At 41.8% G+C, this 20,620-nt stretch overlaps 1 protein-coding gene and 1 long non-coding RNA gene across 8 annotated transcripts in view; one reads left to right on the forward strand and one right to left on the reverse strand.

Annotated features, from left to right (window-relative positions):
* The window catches only part of TPK1 (thiamin pyrophosphokinase 1), a 496,414-nt gene that overhangs the window by 382,720 nt on the left and 93,074 nt on the right, over nt 1–20,620 (forward strand). For 5 of the 7 annotated variants that reach the window (XM_045002743.1, XM_045002744.1, XM_045002747.1 and 2 more), the window contains 2 exons: nt 431–542; nt 12,387–12,854. In XM_045002743.1, the coding sequence (XP_044858678.1) occupies nt 431–542; nt 12,387–12,535 (261 nt within the window). In that variant the 3' untranslated portion in view covers nt 12,536–12,854. Of the gene's footprint in view, nt 1–430; nt 543–12,386; nt 12,855–20,620 lie in introns of those variants that run through there. The other 2 variants (XM_045002746.1, XM_045002742.1) reach the window with 1 other exon arrangement.
* LOC123362460 lies at nt 6,165–14,212 on the reverse strand. Its single transcript, XR_006576453.1, has 3 exons — nt 14,119–14,212; nt 11,966–12,031; nt 6,165–6,308 (listed from the first exon to the last, which is right to left on the reverse strand). It is a non-coding gene; the product is annotated as an uncharacterized LOC123362460 (long non-coding RNA).

Below are 20,620 nucleotides of genomic sequence, written 5' to 3' on the forward strand. Positions count from 1 at the left end.
CCCCAAACTAGGTAAATGTAGCCTAGTTTTGTTTCTAAAGTATTACACAGCTCATGTGGAAAGTCAACAGTTCAAAAAAAAATTAATGACTAGGTCAGGATTCCTCCAAAATGGAGGAAAAAACAACCTAACTTTGGGTGTGACTGCTAGTGCAGAATAATGAACAGTATTGGATTCAGATTAGAGATGGGGCCAAACCAAAAGCCCAGGTTCAAAATCCCATACTTTCAAATCTGGATCTTTGATTGGTCCCTCTCTGTATGATAGGCCACACTGAAATCCCAGATCCGAATACTTCTGAACTTTGGGAGAATTAAGATCAGTCCTGTCTCTAATTCAGATGTGTTCTACTGTATTTTTTAAATGTGTTGTATAAATGACTTGGTCCTTGGTTGCTACTGTCTAAAGAAGACTTCTTTCTGTATTGCAGGGAAAGCACAAACTGTATGTAAACACAGGACTTGAAAGCAAGTGGTGTGGCCTCATTCCAGTTGGGAACCCTTGTGACAGCGTTACTACGACGGGCCTAAAATGGAACCTCAGTAAGTCAGATGTCTCATTGCTTACACCATTTCAAATTAGGGATAGCTTAATTGGAGTTACTTCAGATTTACACCCGTGCACATTTAAATCTTGTCCTATATGTTTAAGGGGGGAGGGGGAAATAGTAAACTTTAGTGGAGCAAGTTTTTCCAGCAATAAAAAAGTCAGAAAAGGAAATGCATGAATTACATTAAAACCTAAGACATCACAGGCTGTAATATGTTTTGCTTTTGGGAATCATAATACTGTTTAAATAGAACATTTGTTGAGGTCATGATGCATTACCATCCTGATACATTACTCTTCAGGGAGGTAAGGCTGCAAGTGCCTAAACTCCTGCCTATAAGCCATAAAGTTATGAGAGAGAAATAATAATGTGATATAGATTATTAAAGCCACCTCACTTTCTGAGAACTGCTTGACATGTACCGTCTATTTGTCAACTCTGGATGAATATATCTTTTCTTTATTATTATTTAAAATGGGTAAAGTTCATTTGCCCTAAAACAGGAGTATTTGTTATAAGAGAAAAAGATGACAAAAATTCTTTTGACAGAAAAATAGAAAGAGGAAATTTTTCCTTTGAGTCATGCAGGGTATTTTTACCCAAGAAAATGAAGTCAACTTTTTGTTGTTGTGGAGAAGCATTAAAATTGAAAAGGAAAGAACCAAAGAAGTGATTCACAAGCACTGGAAAGTTCCATAAAGGCCATCTTCTACTAACCCAGAGACATCTTTTTATTTCAGAAGGTGGAGAAATCCAGTAGGGGGAGAGGCTGTTCTAGACAAATAGGGAGGAACTGGATGAGAATTTGAAAGTGGAAGTCAGCTTAGGAGAAAATGATCATGAAATGGTAGAGTTCATGATTCTGAGGAATGGTAGAAGGGAAAACAGCAGAATAAAGATAATGGATTTCAAGAAGGCAGACTTTAGCAAACTTAGAGAGTTGGTAGGTAAGATCCCCTGGGAAGCAAGTCTAAAGGGGAAAACAGTTCAAGAGAGCTGGCAGTTTTTCAAAAAGACATTATTAAGGACACAAGAGCAAACAATGCCACTGCATAGGAAAGATAGGAAGCATGGCCAGAGACCATCCTGGCTCAACTAGGAGATCTTCAATGATCTGAAACTCAGAGCCCTACAAAAAGTGGAAAATAGGCCAAATTACAAAGCATTAATATAAACAAATAACAAATAAAAAGGGTAACAAGAAAACATTCTACAAATACTTTAGAAGCAAGAGGAAGACCAAGGACAAGGTAGGCCTGTTACTTGATTGTCTGGGGGGAGTGAATGTGTTACTTGCAGGGGTGAGCTGGAGCCGGTTCGCACCGGTTCGCGCGAACCCGTTGTTAAATTTAGAAGCGGTTTTAGAACCGCTTGTTAACTAGCTTCCCTGCAAGGGAAGCTTTGATGGGCTCTGCCTGGGAAGCCTGTAATTCCTCCTCCCGGCCGCCGGGGGGCGCTGCGCTGTGCTGCGAGAGCCATGTGAGCTGCCTCCTGGCCCTGTTGCTGCTCCTGCTCTTTGGACCTCTGGCCCTGGGGCTCCTGCTGCTGCCTGGTGAGTCCCCGGCTGCCTCCTGCTGCTCCCAGCCGCTCCCCCCTCCCCATATGAGTGTCTGTGCCCCTCCCCCGCCTTCCCTGCCCCCAGCCACCCCCTGCCCCACCCCCTGCCCCCAGCCAGCCCCTGCCCACAGCCACCCCTCTGCCACAGCTCCTGCTGCACCCCCTGCCCACAGCCACCTGCAGCCAGCCCCTGCCCCCAGCCAGCCCCTGTCACCCTCCCCCAGCCCCCAGCCCCCTGCCTGCACCCCTCCCCCGCCTTCCCTGCCCCCAGCCGCCCCCTGCCCCAGCCACCCCCAGCCAGCCCCTGCCCCCAGCCAGCCCCTGCCCCCAGCCCCTGCCCCCAGCCACCCCCTGCCCACAGCCACCCCCAGCCACCCCCTGCCCCCAGCCACCCCCTGCCCACAGCAACCCTCTGCCCACAGCCAGCCTCTGCCTGCAGCCCCTGCCACAGCCACCCCCTGCCTGCAGCCAGCCTCTGCCCACAGCCGCCCGCAGCCACCCCCTGCCCGCAGCCACCCGCAGCCCACCCATCTGCATCACCTGCCCACAGCCAGCCCGTGTCACTCCCTGCCTCCAGCTAGCCCTGCCCCACGCCCCTATCTGCAGCCAGCCCCACATCCACTGGTGCCCTGCAGTTCCCAGGGCAGTAACCCTGCACACCTGCTTTAATGAGGGGGGGGGGCAGGGAGCAGCTGGGACCCACACATGTGCACACCCTAGAGTGACCAGACAGCAAGTGTGAAAAATCGGGACGGGGGTGAGGGTAATAGGAGCCTATATAAGAAAAAGACCCAAAAATTGAGACTGTCCCTGATCACCACCCACACATGTGAAACGGAGCTCATTTCTAGTTCAGCCCCATCTTTTTAAAAAAGAACTTTAGGTAGGGTTAAAATACATCTGTATTTTCCTGGACATGTCAGGCTTTTCGGTTCTTAATCACCTCCTGGGAAAATATGGACTATGGTAACCCTATTGGTACAAAAAATACATGCTGTCGCACATCCCTTAAATCAGAACTTTTTATAGGGAACCCGTTGTTAAATCAGAACTTTTTATAGGGAACCCGTTGTTAAGATTTTGGCAGCTCATCACTGGTTACTTGGACATCTAACACAGTGAATGTCAGTGAAAATCAGGTAGGATCAGAGGCTAAAATAGGGAAAGAACAACTAAAAAATTACTTAGACAAGTCATATGTTTCCAAATCACCAGGGCCTGATGAAATGCATCCTAGAATATTCAAGGAGCTAACTGAGGAGCTATCTGAGCCATTAGTGATTATCTTCAAAAAGTCATGGAAGACAGAGAGATTCCAGAGGACTGGAAGAGGGCAAATATAGTGCCCATCTATAAAAAGGGAAATAAAGACAACCTGGGGAATTCCAGACCAGCCATCTTAACTTCAGTACCTGGAAAGATAATGGAGCAAATAATTAAGCAATCAATTTGCAAAAACCTAGAAGATAATAAGGTGATAAGTAACAGTCATCATAGGAAAAACAGCCAGGAGTCCTTGTGGCACCTTAGAGACTAACAGGGTTTTTGCTGATACATACTAACACGGCTACCACTCTAAAACCAGTCATCATAGATTTGTCAAGAACAAATTATGTCAAACCAGCCTAATGGCTTTCTTTGACAGTATAACAAGCCTTGTGGATAAGGGGGGAGAGAGGGAGTGGTAGATGTAGTATATATTGACTTCAGTAATTGACTTTGATACAGTCTCCCATGACCTTCTCATAAACAAATGAGGGAAATATAATCTAGATTGAGCTACTATAAGCTGGAAAACCATTCCCAGAGAGTAGTTATCAGCGGTTCACAGTCAAGCTGGAAGGACATATCAAGTGGGGTCCTCCAGGGATCAGTTCTGGGTGCAGTTCTGTTCTATATCTTCATTAAATGATTTAGATAATGGCATAGCAAGCTGGGAGGGGTTGCAAGTGCTTTGGAGGATCCGATTAAAATAAAAAATGATCTGGACAAACTGGAGAAATGGTCTGAAGTAAATAGGATGAAATTCAATAAGGACAAATGCAAAGTACTCCACTTAGGAAGGAACAATCAGTTGCACACATACAAAATGGGAAATGACTGCCTAGGAAGGAGTACTGGAGAAAGGGATCTGGGGGTCATAGTGGATCATAAGCTAAATATGAGTGAACAGTGTAAAATTTGCACACAAAAAAAGAAAACATCATTCTGGGATGTATTAGCAGGAGTGTTGTCAGCAACACATGAAAAGTAATTCTTCTCTACTCCAGGCTGACAAGGAGTTTTGTGTCCAGTTCTGGGTGCCACATTTCAGGAAAGATGTGGGCAAATTGGAGAAAATCCAGAGAAGAGCAACCAGAATGATTAAAGGTCTAGAAAACATTAAGTATGAGGGAAGATTGAAAAAATTGTGTTCATTTAGTCTGGAGAAGAGAAGACTGAGAGGGGACATAACAGTTTTGAAGTACATAAAAATTGTTATAAGGAAGAGGGAAAAAAATTATTCTCCTTAACCTCTGCGGATAGAACAGGAAGCAATGGGTTAAATTGCAGCAAAGGCAGTTTAGGTTGGACATTAGGAAAAACTTCCTAGCTGTCAGGATGGTTAAGCACTGGAATAAATTTGCCAAGGAGATTGTGGAATCTCCATCATTGGAGATTTTTAAGAGCAGGTTAGACAAACACTGGTCAGGGATGGTCTAGATAATATGTAGTCCTGCTATGAGTGCAGGAGACTGGACTAGATAGCTTCTCGAGGTCTCTTCCAGTCCTATGATTCTAACCTAGGTCCTAATCCTGCAGTCTGATCTACATAGGTAGACCCTTGTGCCCACCCACATATATGGCCCCCACAGGAATACCTTCTCTATCGTAATGTTGAATCTGAAATCCAGCCACTCTGCTGGGGCCTACTGTACCACTGATGCCTGCCTCACATCTAGCTGTCTGCTTTTATCTTTTTCTAGGGGTTTAATCTTTGGCAAAACATAGTTTTACATGGTCTCTTGCACTTCAGCATCTGGAAAGCCTTAAATTCTGCTGCAGATGTGAGTGTGCACAATTGAAATCCCTAGTTAGTTAGCAATGGCTCACTAGTAGTTGGGTTCTGAATTCTGCATTAAATTAAGAATGGAAGGAAGTTTCCAGATGCAGGAGATCCAGGGTGAAGTGCTGGCTGGCTGGCACAGTTCAACTGGTCTGTACCATGTAAAAGGCGCACTCATCTTCTAATTTGAAAGGCTTGGTTTGAGCATTGGCCTGCTAAACCCAGGGTTGTGAGGTCAATCCCTGAGGGGGCCATTTAGGGATCTGGGGCAAAAATCTGTCTGGGGATTGGTCCTGCTTTGAGCAGGGGGTTGCACTAGCTGACTTCCTGAGGTCCCTTCCAATACTGATATTCTATGATAATGTGTTCTCAATGATAGGGGTAGGATGAGATTCTTCTAAATCCTCCTCACTCATATGCTTTTGGCTGTACAATGAATTTTGTGTCTACTGTATAAAAAATGAGTATCATAATGTCTCAATAAATTTCCCAGACTTACAGAGAGTAGGCGAAGGAAGCTTAAACCACCATTAAGTTAATGAAGCAGAATCTAAGGGGTTCACATCATTTCGTAAAATAGCCAGCTGAAGTTGCACACTGCACTGTATCAAAATGTGATGAACTTTGTGAGGAAACTTTTTGTTTGTTTCAAATGCTAGTTATTTTTCAAATGCATCGAATTTTCCCTGAGTTGAATGACATGACCTTTGTTACCTTAACAAGGTCCCTGTCTGGGAAACAGAGGATTGTCAGGGTAATTCTGGAGAGTCTGCGGGCTACCCCATATAATATGTCCCATGGAATTTTCTGTTGCTTCTAAAGCTGTGGTCTCTTTCATGAGAGAAAATTTGCAAAAAATGATGATAGCAATTTGGCAAAAGCGCCATAGCTTATCGTAACTCAGCATTTGTAGATCCTGATTGTAATTAAAGTCTGGAAAATGTTGTGATAGCTCTTTCCCCGAAGACCATTGCTAGCAGATAGTCAATTCTAAACTTGTCTTACCACTTCCAGCCTTCTATGGAATCAGATAGAGAATCCAGTGGGAATGTCCAACCTGATGATGTTCATTTTCATGGGAAGAGCCCGCCATGTCTGTCAGTGAGGCTATTACCATAGTGGCATTTCAACAGGGAAAGGAAAGGGTAGATTGCCCTTGATCAAAGAGAAAAGAGAATGTCCAAAATGTGCTGGTTTGACCTGCTTGAACTAAATATACCCTGACCAGATAGAAATAAATATTGTTTGGCAATGGGCAAGAGTTATTCTAAATATTTGCTAGAGTAACTACATATATAGCAGTCGGGCATATTCCATGTTGGGCATTCTTGAATCACAAGAAAATGCAGAGGTATGGGGAATCCCCTAGCATAGGGTCATGCATGAAGTGAATGGGATCCAGAACTTTCTATGACATAAGTACCACAAAAGGCTAACGTGGATCATTATTGTTAAAGATAGCACTGTGTGCAGTCATTATTACACTATATAACCTCAAATGCGGTTATTTGAAAACTTAAGGCTGAGGTTTTAAAAGGAGCCTAAGAGAGTTAGGAGTCCAAGTTCCATGGATTTGGGGCACCAAACTCGTGTAGGCTAGAATTTTAAAAAAGGAGCCTAAACTTGCAAAGTGCAGCTGGAGTGGCTGTCTGCTTTGTTGTGTATGTAAATACTGAGCCGCTTTTGCTTGTTTTTTTTTCATTTGGGCAGGAGGGTGCAGAATCATTTTCAAAAGTATAAATAGTATAAGCAGCAGCATCTGACCAGAGAATTTGCTAAATGGTCATCTGTGTAATAGGTGCATAATTGTCTTCTAGTAGGTGCTCTCACCTCTTCTCCTGTACCTTTTGTTTACAGTCTAGTTTATGTTAATAGATGTTTTACTTAAGAGAAAAGTGGGAACAGGCAATTCGGAATATGTTAGGCTGGGACTGTGTACTAAAATGTATACTAAAATGATACTAAAAATCTGTCACACACATAATTGAGTTGATCCATTCAGACATATTCTGTATGGAGAAGTCTGAGTTTAAACCTTATTTTATTGGCCAAAGAGATGTTTGTTTTTTATGGAGACATGGGTTACTAACCACTCCATGGTTGGTTTGAGGGTTGGAGGGTTGGAATGGTATCAGACACAATTTGCAGATGGCATGGGACTGGGAATTCAGTTGTCCTCAGTGCTTATGATACCAACAATACTGTGATTAGCTGCTGAATTCTGGGAGGTACAGCAGTGGTGAGCTGGAGCTGGGGCGGGGACGGGGCGCGAGGAGGGCTCCAGGCGCCGCGCGGCCCGGCCTGACTCTGGCCACGCGGCACAGCTCCGGGCCGGGCCTCAGCCCAGGCCCCGGCTCCGGGCTGGGCCCCGACCCCGACTCCAGCTGCGTGGCTCCAGCCTGGGCCGGGCCCCGACTCCGGTCCCCAGCCCGAACTCCAGCCTTGTGGCACCGCTCCGGCCCAGCCCCGGCGGGGGTAAGAGGCCGGGGTCGGGGGGGGGGTTGGATAAGGCGGGGACAGGGAGCGGGCGGGGGAGGTTGGATCAGGCAGAGATTCTGGGGGGTCGGTCAGGGGATGGGTCGGTCAGGGGATGCTGGGGGGTCAGTTAGGGGATGGGTAGGCGCTGCGTGGGAGTTCTGGGGATCTGTCGGGGTGTTGGTGGATGGGGTCGGGGCAGTGAAGGGACAGGGAGCAGGGCGAGTTGGGCAGGGGGTGGGGTCCTGGAGGGCAGTTAGGGTTGGGGGTCTCGGGTAGGAGTGGTCAGGAAACAAGGAGCGGGGGGGGTTATGGGTTGCGGTTTCTGAGGGGGGCAGTCGGGGGCAGGACATGGGTGGGAGGTGTACTCACCGGGCGGTTCCCTACCGGGTCTTCGGCGGCGGGTCCTTCACCCGCTGGAGCCGTGGCACCGACGACCTGGTAGGGAACCGGTTCCTAAAATTTTGGCAGCTCATCACTGAGGTACAGCATCTAGATACTATGGTGACGAGCACTATATAGGGAAAAAACTTGGAATTTTTTTCATTTTGTTCAGTTACCTTTTTTGTGCAGGGAGACAAGCAGGCATAGAAATGACAATGTGACCCTATCGGTAGGAAACTAACATTACAACAGCAGCTCTACTTCCTTCCTTTCCTTGTTCCTTTCTGTTTTCAATGAGAAGCCAAACACTGCATTTTGCATTATTTGACTGGGTAATGTTCACGTTGCACATCAGCTGCTCCAACTGACTTGGTTGGTCTCATTATTAATGTTTTAATCACAAAATCTGGATAGTTCTACTATTTATACCTCAGCCTCTTCATCACTAAAGTATAGAACCTAAGAATGCCGGGATTCTCTAGGTATTCCAAAAGCAACTGGAGACTCTAAAGCCTGAAACTGATCCTGTGCCCAAGTAAGTGGCTGAACCTAACCATTAATAACTCAAATTCTGAATCTGATTATTATTTAGATGATGGTAAAACAAAAAGCAGTGAAACAAAGTAAAAACAAAGACCCCAAATCTAGAATGCATGTTAATTTCCATTGCAACAAGCTTTTTTTCTCATGACAAGCTCTAGATTAAAATTGCTGGAAAAATACCATAGCACTAGTACTAGCTATCACTAATTATCCTCCTGACTTCTGTACTGCCTGTGATTTTACACTTAAATTGAAAATGGCACTCACCCACGGAGGATAATATAAAGAAGCAAAGGGAAGGAGGCCACACATTGCTATGAAGTGTGACTCAACTGTCGTCATTTTTGCTGATAGCTTGGGTATGGCAGACCTTTGCCTGTTCGTTTGTGCATGGAAGTATGAGACATGCCCCTCCCCAGTAAACCTTAATGGACAGAATGCTTATAAATATTATAAATTCAACCCTGGGTGTGTAAATCGATGATATTTTTCATGCTAAATGTGACAAAAAGTAAAAGACTTTTCCTCATTTTGTCATCAGTTAATAGAAAAAGATCTGAAAGGCTTGTTTTAAAAACTTGATTTCTGGACCATCACATATTTTTAAGTGTCTCAACTATAAATTAATTTAGAATCTGTGCTGTAATAGCTGGTAATCAGTAATCAACTGATGATTTAGCTATTAATAGAGCCTTGGATCTTTATTGGGGCATGTAGGCATTATTGTAATACAAATAACATTTTTTGAGCATTTTTAGTTTCTTTTGTTATTTTATCTCAAACTTTCTTGGACTACAGTATATTTAAGTGTTGGTTCACTTATCAACCTTACTTATGAGTTTAACACAGTGTTCTTTCTGGGCATATGTAAATTCCCATGTGATGAAAATGTATAAAAAGCTCTCAAATGCTAGTCAAATGTGATCTACGTTCAATTCACAAATACTGTGAGACTTTGTAGGCTCTGGATAGGAATAGAAAGGTCTTTAAACCATGATTTGAGAACTTCAGTAACTCAGACATAGGTTAGGGGTTTGTTACAGGACTGGGTGGGTGAGATTCTGTGGCCTGCATTGTGCAGGAGGTCAGACTAGATAATCATAATGGTCCCTTCTGACCTTAAGTCTATGAAAGGGATAAATATCTATGACAGAAACTGTGCTGAGGGATGCTACCAAACCTCTCACATCTATGATGTAATAATTAAAACTGAAATCCATAAACTCTCCTTCCAATGGTCAAGCAAATACAGCTTACGTCTTGATTTCACATACTATACTATAGAAAATGTGTGTGTGTGTATGTACACACATGTGCATATATATATGTAAATGTTTCCTTACAAACTGTCATTTACTAGTATTGGGGAAAAATGGGAGATTCATTTGTTTTAGTTTCCACCTTATGAGCAAAGAAATTTGGAGAAGTTGGAAAATTGCTCAGGGGAACAACTCCTCGCTGTATTTACTATTGTAAAGTACACATTCTGGATCACACTAATAACATATTCCTTACCTGGTCCCAAAGGGATATAAATCTTTTCTCCATTAAAATCTGATTTACAACAGAGAATTTAGATAATACTAGCTCTGATTTGACTCATCTGGCTGCTTGCTGATAACAGCTTCATACCATTTAAAAAGAAAAGAAATCTTCAAGTGCTAGTGTTATCCAGTATATATCCTCTGAGGTCCCTTCATGGAGGTTAACTGAGAATGAAGAAAGAAAGCTGCAGTACTGCTATTGATAAGGGAACCTGGCTGGAGGATAATGGCATTCTAAGAATTTTCTATAGTAAGGAATGATCTCATTAGCAAATAGTAAGTTATGACTCAATGCATATTTCCTTTCATATGCTGTACCTTATGATACCTGTATTATTAGCGTCTGTAAGTGAATGAGCACAGTGTGTGTAGTGTTTTTCCATGTAATTTTTGTGCAAACTGGCTTTTGTAGGGTGGGAATTATATTGCTGTGAACTACTTCTATGCAACAGAGTCTCCCTACTGTTTGACTACAAGGAGGCAATAATAATTAATAAGAGAAAGCTCTTACTTCTGTTGTTGTCAATAGTTTTTGCTAATATCAACCAAAACTTTTTTTAAATATTGCCATTGATAGTAAAAATCAAACTTTTGCTGTGTTACTTATTATTTTTGTGTTCCTTGTTTGTTTCTAAACTGCTTAATTGTTGTGCTCATAAAATTGAGGAATCCTCCCACCCACAAAAGAAAAAGGGATGCTACCATTACTGTTAGGGCTACAATTTTATTTTAAAGGCATTTCACTGTTTTAAGTGTTTATGGCCAAATGTTGCAGAGGAAACACAGAATTTGGAACTCCAAAGAGAAGAAGCAGCTGATTTTCAGGCTTGTTGTTTAAGTGTATTTTAGATGGCATTTGAACTACTGATTTGGAATCTTAAACCAATTGAGTCTCTCTTATTTTATGGGTTTATTGTTCAGGAAAAGTTCTGAATTAACATCAGTGGAGACTCTGAAGAGATGTTTATCCCCCAAATTTGATACAGTATGGTCCACCGCAATCCAAGCTTCCCCATGATGCCCTGCCAACGGGGCTCCTTCCAATTAGGAAGGGCAGATAATCAACACACCCCTTTAATCCTTGGTGCCTCTTCTCAGAGTGTTAAATGATTGGTCCTGGTTGTGATGATGGCTTTTATGATACTGAGACTTGGCCACTAGAAATTGGATAGAGACAACTAAATGAAACTCATCTCTACAAGCTGCAAAACAGCTGTCAGAGGGCAGCAGCTTCCAACGTGGGCTGGTTTTAACTAGTGACCAGTAGGTGAAAGGCTTCACAACCAACAGTTTGAAGCATCCAGTCCCCTTCTATTCTATTAGTAAATAAATATCTTTCTAGTTCAGTAACTGGGAAACATTTTCAGAGCTCCCATGGGCAGTACCTTGCTTCCTTCCAGTTTCCTTATTTTTAAAATTCTGTTTAGCACTGGGCATCAGAATCAGTGCTGCTGCTACAGTCACTTTGGGCAGTGTCTGCCTGTTGCCAGCAAATTAGCTGCTCAGCTGTAAGCATTTTGTTGTCTGCCTTTGAGGAGGCTGATCAGTTGTTATAAGACAAAGCCTGCTGAAATATACTCACAGTGAGGCTGGTGTCCTGAAGCGGGCGGACTGATGTCAAAGCTGAGCAACAGTTAACAAAGCAACGACAGGGGCACTGCCTAATGCATAAAATATTTTGAAACTAGCAAGTGTTCCGCACTAAAGCAGTGCTCAGCTCAGTGTATGGTAGCTGCAATTTTTAAAAGCTAAAAGTAATGTTTACAATTGTGACTGAGCTGGAAAATTTGGATCAGAAGTGTGTGGTGGAAGCATTGGAGCTGGGTTTTTGGTCCCTCCTGGTAAAAGCAGAGTCAATGCACAAACCTCAAGTCTGGACCTCTTCCCCAAATCCAGACATCCACTGAAATCTGGGGGAAGGTTCCAGCTCTTCTGCAACAGAGAAATTTCCCCCTCTTATATGGTTTGGGAACATAACTGTAAGTAAAACCAGACTGAATTAGCCTGGCCGATGTTTGAATCCTGCTGTGTTCCACTGTTAAATACAGTCGTGCATTCCTTCAGACATTTGGTGTAGGAAAGGTTTCAGGAGAATGAAATCTTTCTTCCCCTTGCTTCTCCTCTATGTCCTTTCAAGACCAGTTTAGTTCCAGTCCCAGCTCTGATACTTCAACTCATTTATATAGCTCAATGACTTAATTTAACATACTAAAATCACTTAAAAATCAACAGAAATAGGCCAAGTAGGAAGTGTAAAAAATTTAGAAGGCTTTTTGTTGTGTGGCAGGGGAAGAGATGTCGGAAGAGGAAAAGGGTCAGATTCTGCTCTCATTATACCATTTTAAATCCAGAGTGACTCCACTGACTTCAACCGTTACTATGAATTTATACCAGTATAATGGAAGTGGAATTTGTCCAAGAGAGAGAGACTCTTGAGTTTATACTAAAGTCATTCTCATCAGTCAACCTGCCCACATGAATATTAGGAAATCAACTCATTTAGACAACTGCGGAGGCAAAGCTGAAATATAATCGTGTTCTTGAATGCAAGTCAATGAAAAATTGGCCAGTGTGCAAATGCTCATTTGTCATATCCCTTGCAAATATACTTTAATTGTTTGCATATTTAAATGCCCAGAATCAACCATAACAAATGTGAGATGTCATGTTGCTGAGAGATTTCCAAAAACAAAAAAGATCTCTGAGGCATGTGGTGAGTTATTGCTGGTTCCTAGTGTTCTCTGCAGAATCACAAAAGGGCAAGGACTGAAAGAAGGACAAATCAATCATGTCTGGTTCAAGTTCCAGTAACTGAAAAGAGGGATGTGTTAGCTCATGAGCTAAGGTAAAGAACTATATAGTTTATCCTATTGTATTTGTTTTTAAACTGCCTGTGGATAGAGCTAGATATTAAACTGTACACTTAAAAACTGATTTGTTTCCAATTAGCATATTTGCAAACGTATGTTTTAAGTCTGTATACTGCAAAAATCAGTGTAATTCATTGTTATCTTCATCCCAGGGCTGCTGAGAAACATTACCTTCTCTGTGCCCTTGTCCTCACCTAAGTTGCCATAATAAAGGTGCCAAGTGGTGCTGGTTATGTTGGTTTATTCTTCTTTTGCCCTTTCTTTTTTTCACTCTCCTTGCCCCCACTCTTCACTTTCCATTTTGTGTCTTGGTGTAGCTGTTCCCCACATTCTGTCAATTGTTAGAATTTCCACCTACCAGTGTAGTGTGGGATAAATGTGTGTTTTGTCAAACAGTAAAGAGACTCCAGAGTTCTGGTACTTCAGTGTGGGATTTAATAGTTCGCCTCCAAAGGGTGCCTAATAGAACTGAGTAAATAATTGATTTTTCAGTGTGGTGGCTGAAACCGAAGGAGGAAGATTTCAAACCAAAACTGATTTTATTTTATTTTTTCCCTTGCTGAAATGAAACACCAAAAAACTTTCCTTCAGGTCAAACGAAATGACAATTCAAAATGAACCATTCTGACTTTTTTCAAAATACAAAAAATAATCTAATTTTTTTATTTGGCCAAAACTATTTGCTAAACTTAACACAAATTTGTGAATAGTTTTGGTTGCTCCTAAATTACATTTTTTCAGAGAAATTTCACCCAGGTCTAGTGCCTACAGCGCTCTGGTCTCTCTTTGGTTTATGCCATCAGTCCATTAATTATTTCTATAGAAGAGTAAAGGCTTTTTCCCTCGCCACCATGTGATGGTACAGTGGTCTTGGTGGTGATATTCTGTTGAACACCATGCATGCTTTTGGCTCTGTACAATGCACAGAAAAATATACAGTCCATGCTCATTCATGATTCAGTGTGACACTTAATTGTAGCCTGTAGCAATCTTGACTAAAATGGGTATGATTTGGAATTATCTGTTTTCTGCCTAGATTCCAGATATAGAGCATTGTGGCAAATCTGTTTTTCCCCAAACAGTGGGCTTGTCTAATGTGCTGCTCTCTAATTGCCCAGGTAGGCTCTGTTAGTACGCTTTAAAAGGTACCTATTTCATGTTAACGTAGTCCTGTTAGTGGCTGGTCCAAACAGAGGATGACAATCTTATCTTGCTGTCAGTTATTCCTTTAGTTCTGTGCTGTTGATCTGAAGGTTCCAACTGTGCTGCTGACACATGTAGAGGTCATTATGACTCCACATGATGGAATTCGGCAGGGGTCATACACATAAAAGCTTCATTCACTACATAACTCAGATTCATCCCCAGAGCAGATCCATCCTATGCACTGAGTGAATCAGGAGTCCTATGAAAAAAACAGTATGAGATCATGTAATTAAAGACTGTGTTATAATGCATACACACAAAGGGGCAATATTAAAGTTGCAGAGATGACTTTGGAGTTCTTGCTTTTGCAACCTTAATGCTCTTTTAAGGTATTTTCCATTGGGGGGGGGCGGTAATCTACACATATGCATAATATGTGAGTATGTGTATATATGTCTGTATATAATGACCAAACTTAATATTTTGTTTGGAAAGAGATTTCATTTACTACTTATAAGGAATTACTGATAAAAACAATAAACATTTTCAAACCAATCAAAACATCTTCATCTATAATGATTATAGCTCGATGACATAAATGACATACAGCAAATAGATAGCGAATGCATATTCCTCTCCATATTCTGCACCTACAGTATAGAAAAAGAAAACACACACACACACACACACACACACACACACTATATATATATAAAATAAATTGCTGGTACAAGCCAGAGTGTAGCAGTTATAATCTAACGATCAATAAAAAATGTCTCATAATTGCACCGCTAGGTTCCCCCAGTGTGGCACATTAGTTTATTATAATTTACACCCTGCCTCCAGCAGCACTGTAGCTCTCCTGATTGGCTTACTGTTTAATCACTGTGTTTGTAAGACAATTTTCTAATCAGCTATCTGAGCACTCATCAAAAATAAGGCTCTTAATTTTGAAGCAAATCAGTTGGAGGTGCTACATCAGGGATGGTGGTATGGTTTTATTTTTTTAAAGAAAAAAATCAGTCATGTTCATTTTATAAAACAATGTATTATAGAAAAATGTTATGAACTCATTAATTGTAGAAAGCTGTTTTTCCCTCAGAAATCTGTATTGTGCCCTTATTAGCATGGTGGTATTGTCAAATCAAGAACTGATTTGGAGGTGTGAATGAATTAGTATCCTTCAGGGTTTTTTTACTGCATTTAGCAGCTCTGAAATTGGCTGATAATTACTTAAAATATAGGATCTTCGTTTATAAACTGGTGGTGTGTTTCCAATCATCAGCCTATTTAATAGCAATAATACATTATTTGCTGTTCTACACGGTATGGTGGGCAGCTAAAAAAAGTCAGGCTCACAGCAGTTCCAAATATTGTACTTTTTGTCTAGTATCTAGATGTAAAACTTGGAAAGGCGCTACAGATTTGAATCTGTTTGTTTTATTACTTAGCAAAAGGTACTGATTGCTCTTCATACTTTATCTGTAGCTACTTTATTCTTTTGTTATGTCATAGGAACAGTAACTTCTTTAATTCTCTAATCCATTTGTAAGATTTTCTATAAAGTATATGCAAATACAGCATACATGGTGATATGGTGCATGACTAAAAAGGTTTTAACAACATGAACTTGGGATGACCTGCATAACTTATGAGCAGCTTTACTACTCATGAGTAAGGAACCTATAAAATAAAACCTTTTCAATCCTACCACATTGTCTTGTATTTTCTATATGCCATATATGTTGCAGAATTAATATTTTATAGATGCTTGATTCTGTGCTCATTGAAGTAGTGGGAAAATGTCTCACTCACCTTAATTGTGGAGGCTTAGGGAATTATGTAGCACTTCTTGGTGTATCCTTCCTCTGCTAAATCCAGATGGGATTACTCACTGAGTAAAGTTAAACATGTGCATAACTATTCACTGTGTAGATGGTGTTTTACAATGCAGCGTGGGCTGTCAAGCTCACTCCTCTCTCTAAGTTTGAGAGCCCGAGCTCCAGCCCAAGCCACAACATAAATGCACCATTTGTACAAATAGTTTTTGGAGTACTAGCGTCAATCCTGCTAACGTGAGTCTGTGGCCCTGGGCTGGAAGGTTCACTCCTAGATGCTGTGTAGACATAACCTCCAAAATAACCTAAAATGTAATAGTAACTTTAAATCTGTAAATCTCAGGAGTTTTCATGAGTGCTGAGTCCCCCTAATATCTCCTCTCTCTACTGCTGTAAAGCTCCCATTTCTATCTCTGCGAGTTGGCAAAATAACAAACTTTAAAATCATGACCCGTATATTATGTGTTCTGGAATGGCAATCATAATTTACATGAGTTCTTCCTAATTTTACTTTGGATTGTCAGGGCGAAGTATGAAACCATGACTAGGGTTGTGTGAACAAGTGTTCTTCAAACATTTTGTTCATAGCTTGTTCATATCCCAACTCTCTTGCTTGTTGACCTATAACTCAACATAAGATCCTATCAGTACAGCTGCCATTGAAGCATCAAGTACACTCTCTTATGACAATTTGGTTGACAACGTACTCTGGTACATATGGAAATGTTTCTAATCAATTAGATTTTGTCTCAAATAGCCAAAAGTAATAGGGTATAGTACCAACCTGCAAATTTGTAAGTAAGAGGACATAACACTTCTGAGTTAAAGAATTACCCATAATAAATTTGAAATTGCTTCTTCCGGTAGCCACATGTTGTGCCTTCATGTGACCTAAAAATGGCCATACTGTCTATTTTCATATTTGGTAATAAAATTGTTCACTGGGGTTGAAACTTCTTATGCCACTAATACCAATACCCTACATAGCAAAAGGCACTCCTAGTGGAGGGGATGGAAAAGAAGTTTAACATAACGTTATATGTTGGGGTCTATGAAATATTAACCTGCAGACAAACTAGCCAAAACAAAAATGCATTTTTGTAATGGTAGTTGAAATGAAATATCAAGTTTTCATAACAGAACTGCATAAAATACCAAAAATCTGGAGCAAGTCTTTTAAATAAAGCTTTCTTCCTTCTTTTTCTTAAGAATTGATGTAAAGAGCTGCTGGGAAACACCACTTGCAGTGCACAAGAAGTTTTTTGGTTCTGCCAAACTTAAGAAGTATGCTACATATTCTTTGGTGCCACCTGCTGGTAATTTATCTAACTATTTTCATATAAAATACTACTACTACTACCTAGGTCTTATGTGGCACTTTTCATCTGTAGATCTCAAAGCACTTTACAAAGGAGGTCAGTATCATTATCCCCATTTTACCCATGGGGAAACTGAGGCACAGATGGGCTATGACTTGCCCGAGATCACCCAGCTTAGCAGGCCAGAGGAAGAGCTATTGAGCTAAATAGAGTACTCCTGAAACAGTTTGGACTTCTTTTCTGGTTCTAAGACTTTCCTCCTCAGCTTTATAAGTCAAAGTCCCAGTCCTGTATCTCTTAGGCAAAATTGACACTGACTTCAATGAGTGTTCGGTCTGAGTAAGGAGTGAAGGATGTGGTTTAATGACTCCAGTATTACTTCAGCTCCCCAGCTAAATTCACCTTGAAAAATTGTGTCCCATTGCAAAAATCAGCTGTTCCTTTGTCTCTCTCAATCTTCGATTTACATGGCTCTGATGCCCGGTTGCTCCAATCAGTCTTGTTTTCACACTGCTTCTTTCTGGCTCTTGTTAACTGTGTGATGCACAGCCATTTGATTCTCAAAAGGACGGATGTGAGCCATTGTTCAGTACATATTTCACATTTGCTATAATTAGAAATAATCTTTTTTTAAAATATATAAAATTTGAAGTTAGGAATCGTTCTACGCAGTACCTCCTGCAGGTTCACTGGGGCAGTACTGCATGTAAGTGACCTACCAAGGGGAATCTGGTAATTAAATTACAAATTTGAGATCCCTTCCAGAGTTGTGCTTAAAGGTTAATATTGTGGAATGATCCCTTGGATGTAAGTAAGCATGTTTTTCGTGCTGTGTTAGATACTGTGTTTAGATAATGCTTCACAGTATCTGTAGGGTAGGCGGGGGAAAAGATCATTGTTTAACATACAGTGCCATCTACAGAATAGGCCAGGCAGTCTGAAAGTACTTTCAATCCTTTTTTTTTTTTTTTGTCGCAGTACAGATTACCCCTGTGGTCACAATATGTCATGAATGTGCACAGTCAGAAAATGGATCATAAGCCTAACCATAGCAGATAAATGCTAAATTAGAATCTAAGGATGAAATGAGCGTCAGTGCACAGAAATATATTGAGAAATCTCCTTTCAGACTGTAGTGAAACAGAAAGAAAGTGCACTCATTGTTTTAATGCACTATGGTACCTGCTTACCCCTTTGTAAAGGCAGACCCATGCTAAGCTGAGTTGCTCTAGTGTTTTAAGTGTAGACGCACCTTAAATCTTCACCTAACTGTGTTCCCCTTTGTTAATATTCTGGGCCTTGCCAGGATGTGTCCCAAGCTGTAGAACCCTGTGAGGTGGGAGGGGTCCTAGAGCTCAGGCCCAGTCCCCAAGCCCAAGACCCGCGAGCTTGAGTTGGGTGGCACAGACCAGCCGTGGGTATTTTTTTTTGCTGTGTAGCCATCCCCTTATTCGCCCTGTCCTTGCTCAGGCCTGCCAAGCCTTGGCCATGGCTTCCATTGTTTCCACCTGTGATTCTGTAAAAGGGGCTTAACTGCTCTTCTCATTTAGCCCTGAATGAAGAGCACACAGGACACTCATTGACTTTAATGAGGTCTGTTGTATAAAGATCAAAGACCCAGTTGATGTAAGTCGTTAGCACCTTCCAGTGTAAGACATGGATCTAGTCATCCAAATACCTTGCACTGGGGTATGAAGGAATTAGCGGTGTAACTCATGCCTGTTTGGTGTGGTGCTCTGTCCCTCTCTAGTGGCACCTAGGCCATGTAGAGATTGATGAATCTGTTACAGCCTTGGCTAAGAGCCATGTGGTGTTTAGCTTATGCAGTAGAGGCTCATGCATTTAGGTCCAAAGATCCCAGGTTCAATCCTGCCCCCCAACAACCTGGGTCTGTCAGCATTATATGGGCACTTATGTAGGTTGGTGTAGCAGCTGCAGAGTGGGAATTGTAGTGCAGCCTTGTGGGCCTCTCTGTTGATTGGGGAGTTGGATTTTGGTTCCTATAAATCCCCATGAAGTTGTTCACACAAATCCTGGGGCAGAAGGCTGAATTACACCCATAGTCCACTTATTCTGGAAAAATATATAGATGAATAACCACTTCACTTTCAAGGTTTCACTGTTTACTTGGTGTAGCAAAAATCCTCTTGCAAGCTAGCAAAGAGAGTCATGGTCGTTGGAAAAGTAGGACTCCGCCAGCGATAATGTCAGGAATCAGGGCCTGAAGCACAGCCAGTCTCTGAGCAATCTAACAACAGCAGTAGGTTGCCTCCTTGGTTGGACAAGTCAGCAGACCAGCTCTTAAGCCCAGCAGCAGCCATAGTTCAGCAGCTGCTCAAAGCATTCACCCTTAGCTATGATAGCTTCTGTGCTTGCTTTTGCCAGCTTAGCTCCTACCTTGCCTTGCTCCAGGTAGCCCAGGGCTGACCCTTGGCTCTGAGTCCTGACTTCTGATTTCAGCTCTGAAACTGGGCTCCGTTTCCTGACTAGCAGCTCTTGCTCTAACCACTAGGCAAGACTCCTGCTCTTAACCCAGGCATGACTGCCCTCATGTCCCCATCATTGACAGATAAAATGCTTCTATTTCTAGCCTTCCTGGGTTGCAAGGCAGCAGACTTAAGCTGTCACTAGTCCAAGGGACGTATTACACATCAGGCCAGTGTAGTTGGGATAGGAGGATGGGAAGGATGCTGCAGTTGAGGGAAAATGAGAAATAGTTTTATGGTGGGTTGTTTTGTTTTTTAAATGATGTGTGTTAGACGTAGCATAGAGGTTTGAAATAGTAGTAGTACCAGCAGAGATGGGTCAGTGGGCTTAGTGCCTAGGAGATGGTCAAAGCTTCATGCCAAATGCAGTTTAGCACATGGATATCACTGCTTGTGAGAGAGTGGGGGGTATGTATATGTAAATTAACACCATTTTCTTTAATGTATATTAAACCTGAAAAGGGACAGAAATATGAGTTAACAGAGCTCTACAGAATGTTAAAATAATTATGTTGCAGTTATGCTCAACATTTCCATCTTTAAATAAAGTGGTTTTGAACTGCTGAAGTATGGCAGTTACTGCAGACTGTGATTAGATAAATGGATGCAAATGGTAATTGTAACTGATAAGTGATTGATGGCTTTAGATGTTTGCCATTATATAACCTTGTAACTAGTTTCTTCCGTAGCAAGGATGGAACCTGTAAGCAACAAGCTGATGCACAGACATCAACTTTCATTTTCCTGGCTGGGTTCTCCATCCTGGCTCCGCCCCAAGGCCCAGCTCGCACTCCGCCCCTTCTCCCAAGGCCCCACCCCCATTCCACCTCTTCCTGCCCTCACTCCACCCCTCCCCAAGCAC

This window comes from Mauremys mutica, chromosome 2 (genome assembly GCF_020497125.1).
Source record: "Mauremys mutica isolate MM-2020 ecotype Southern chromosome 2, ASM2049712v1, whole genome shotgun sequence".
NCBI classification, from domain to species: domain Eukaryota; kingdom Metazoa; phylum Chordata; order Testudines; family Geoemydidae; genus Mauremys; species Mauremys mutica.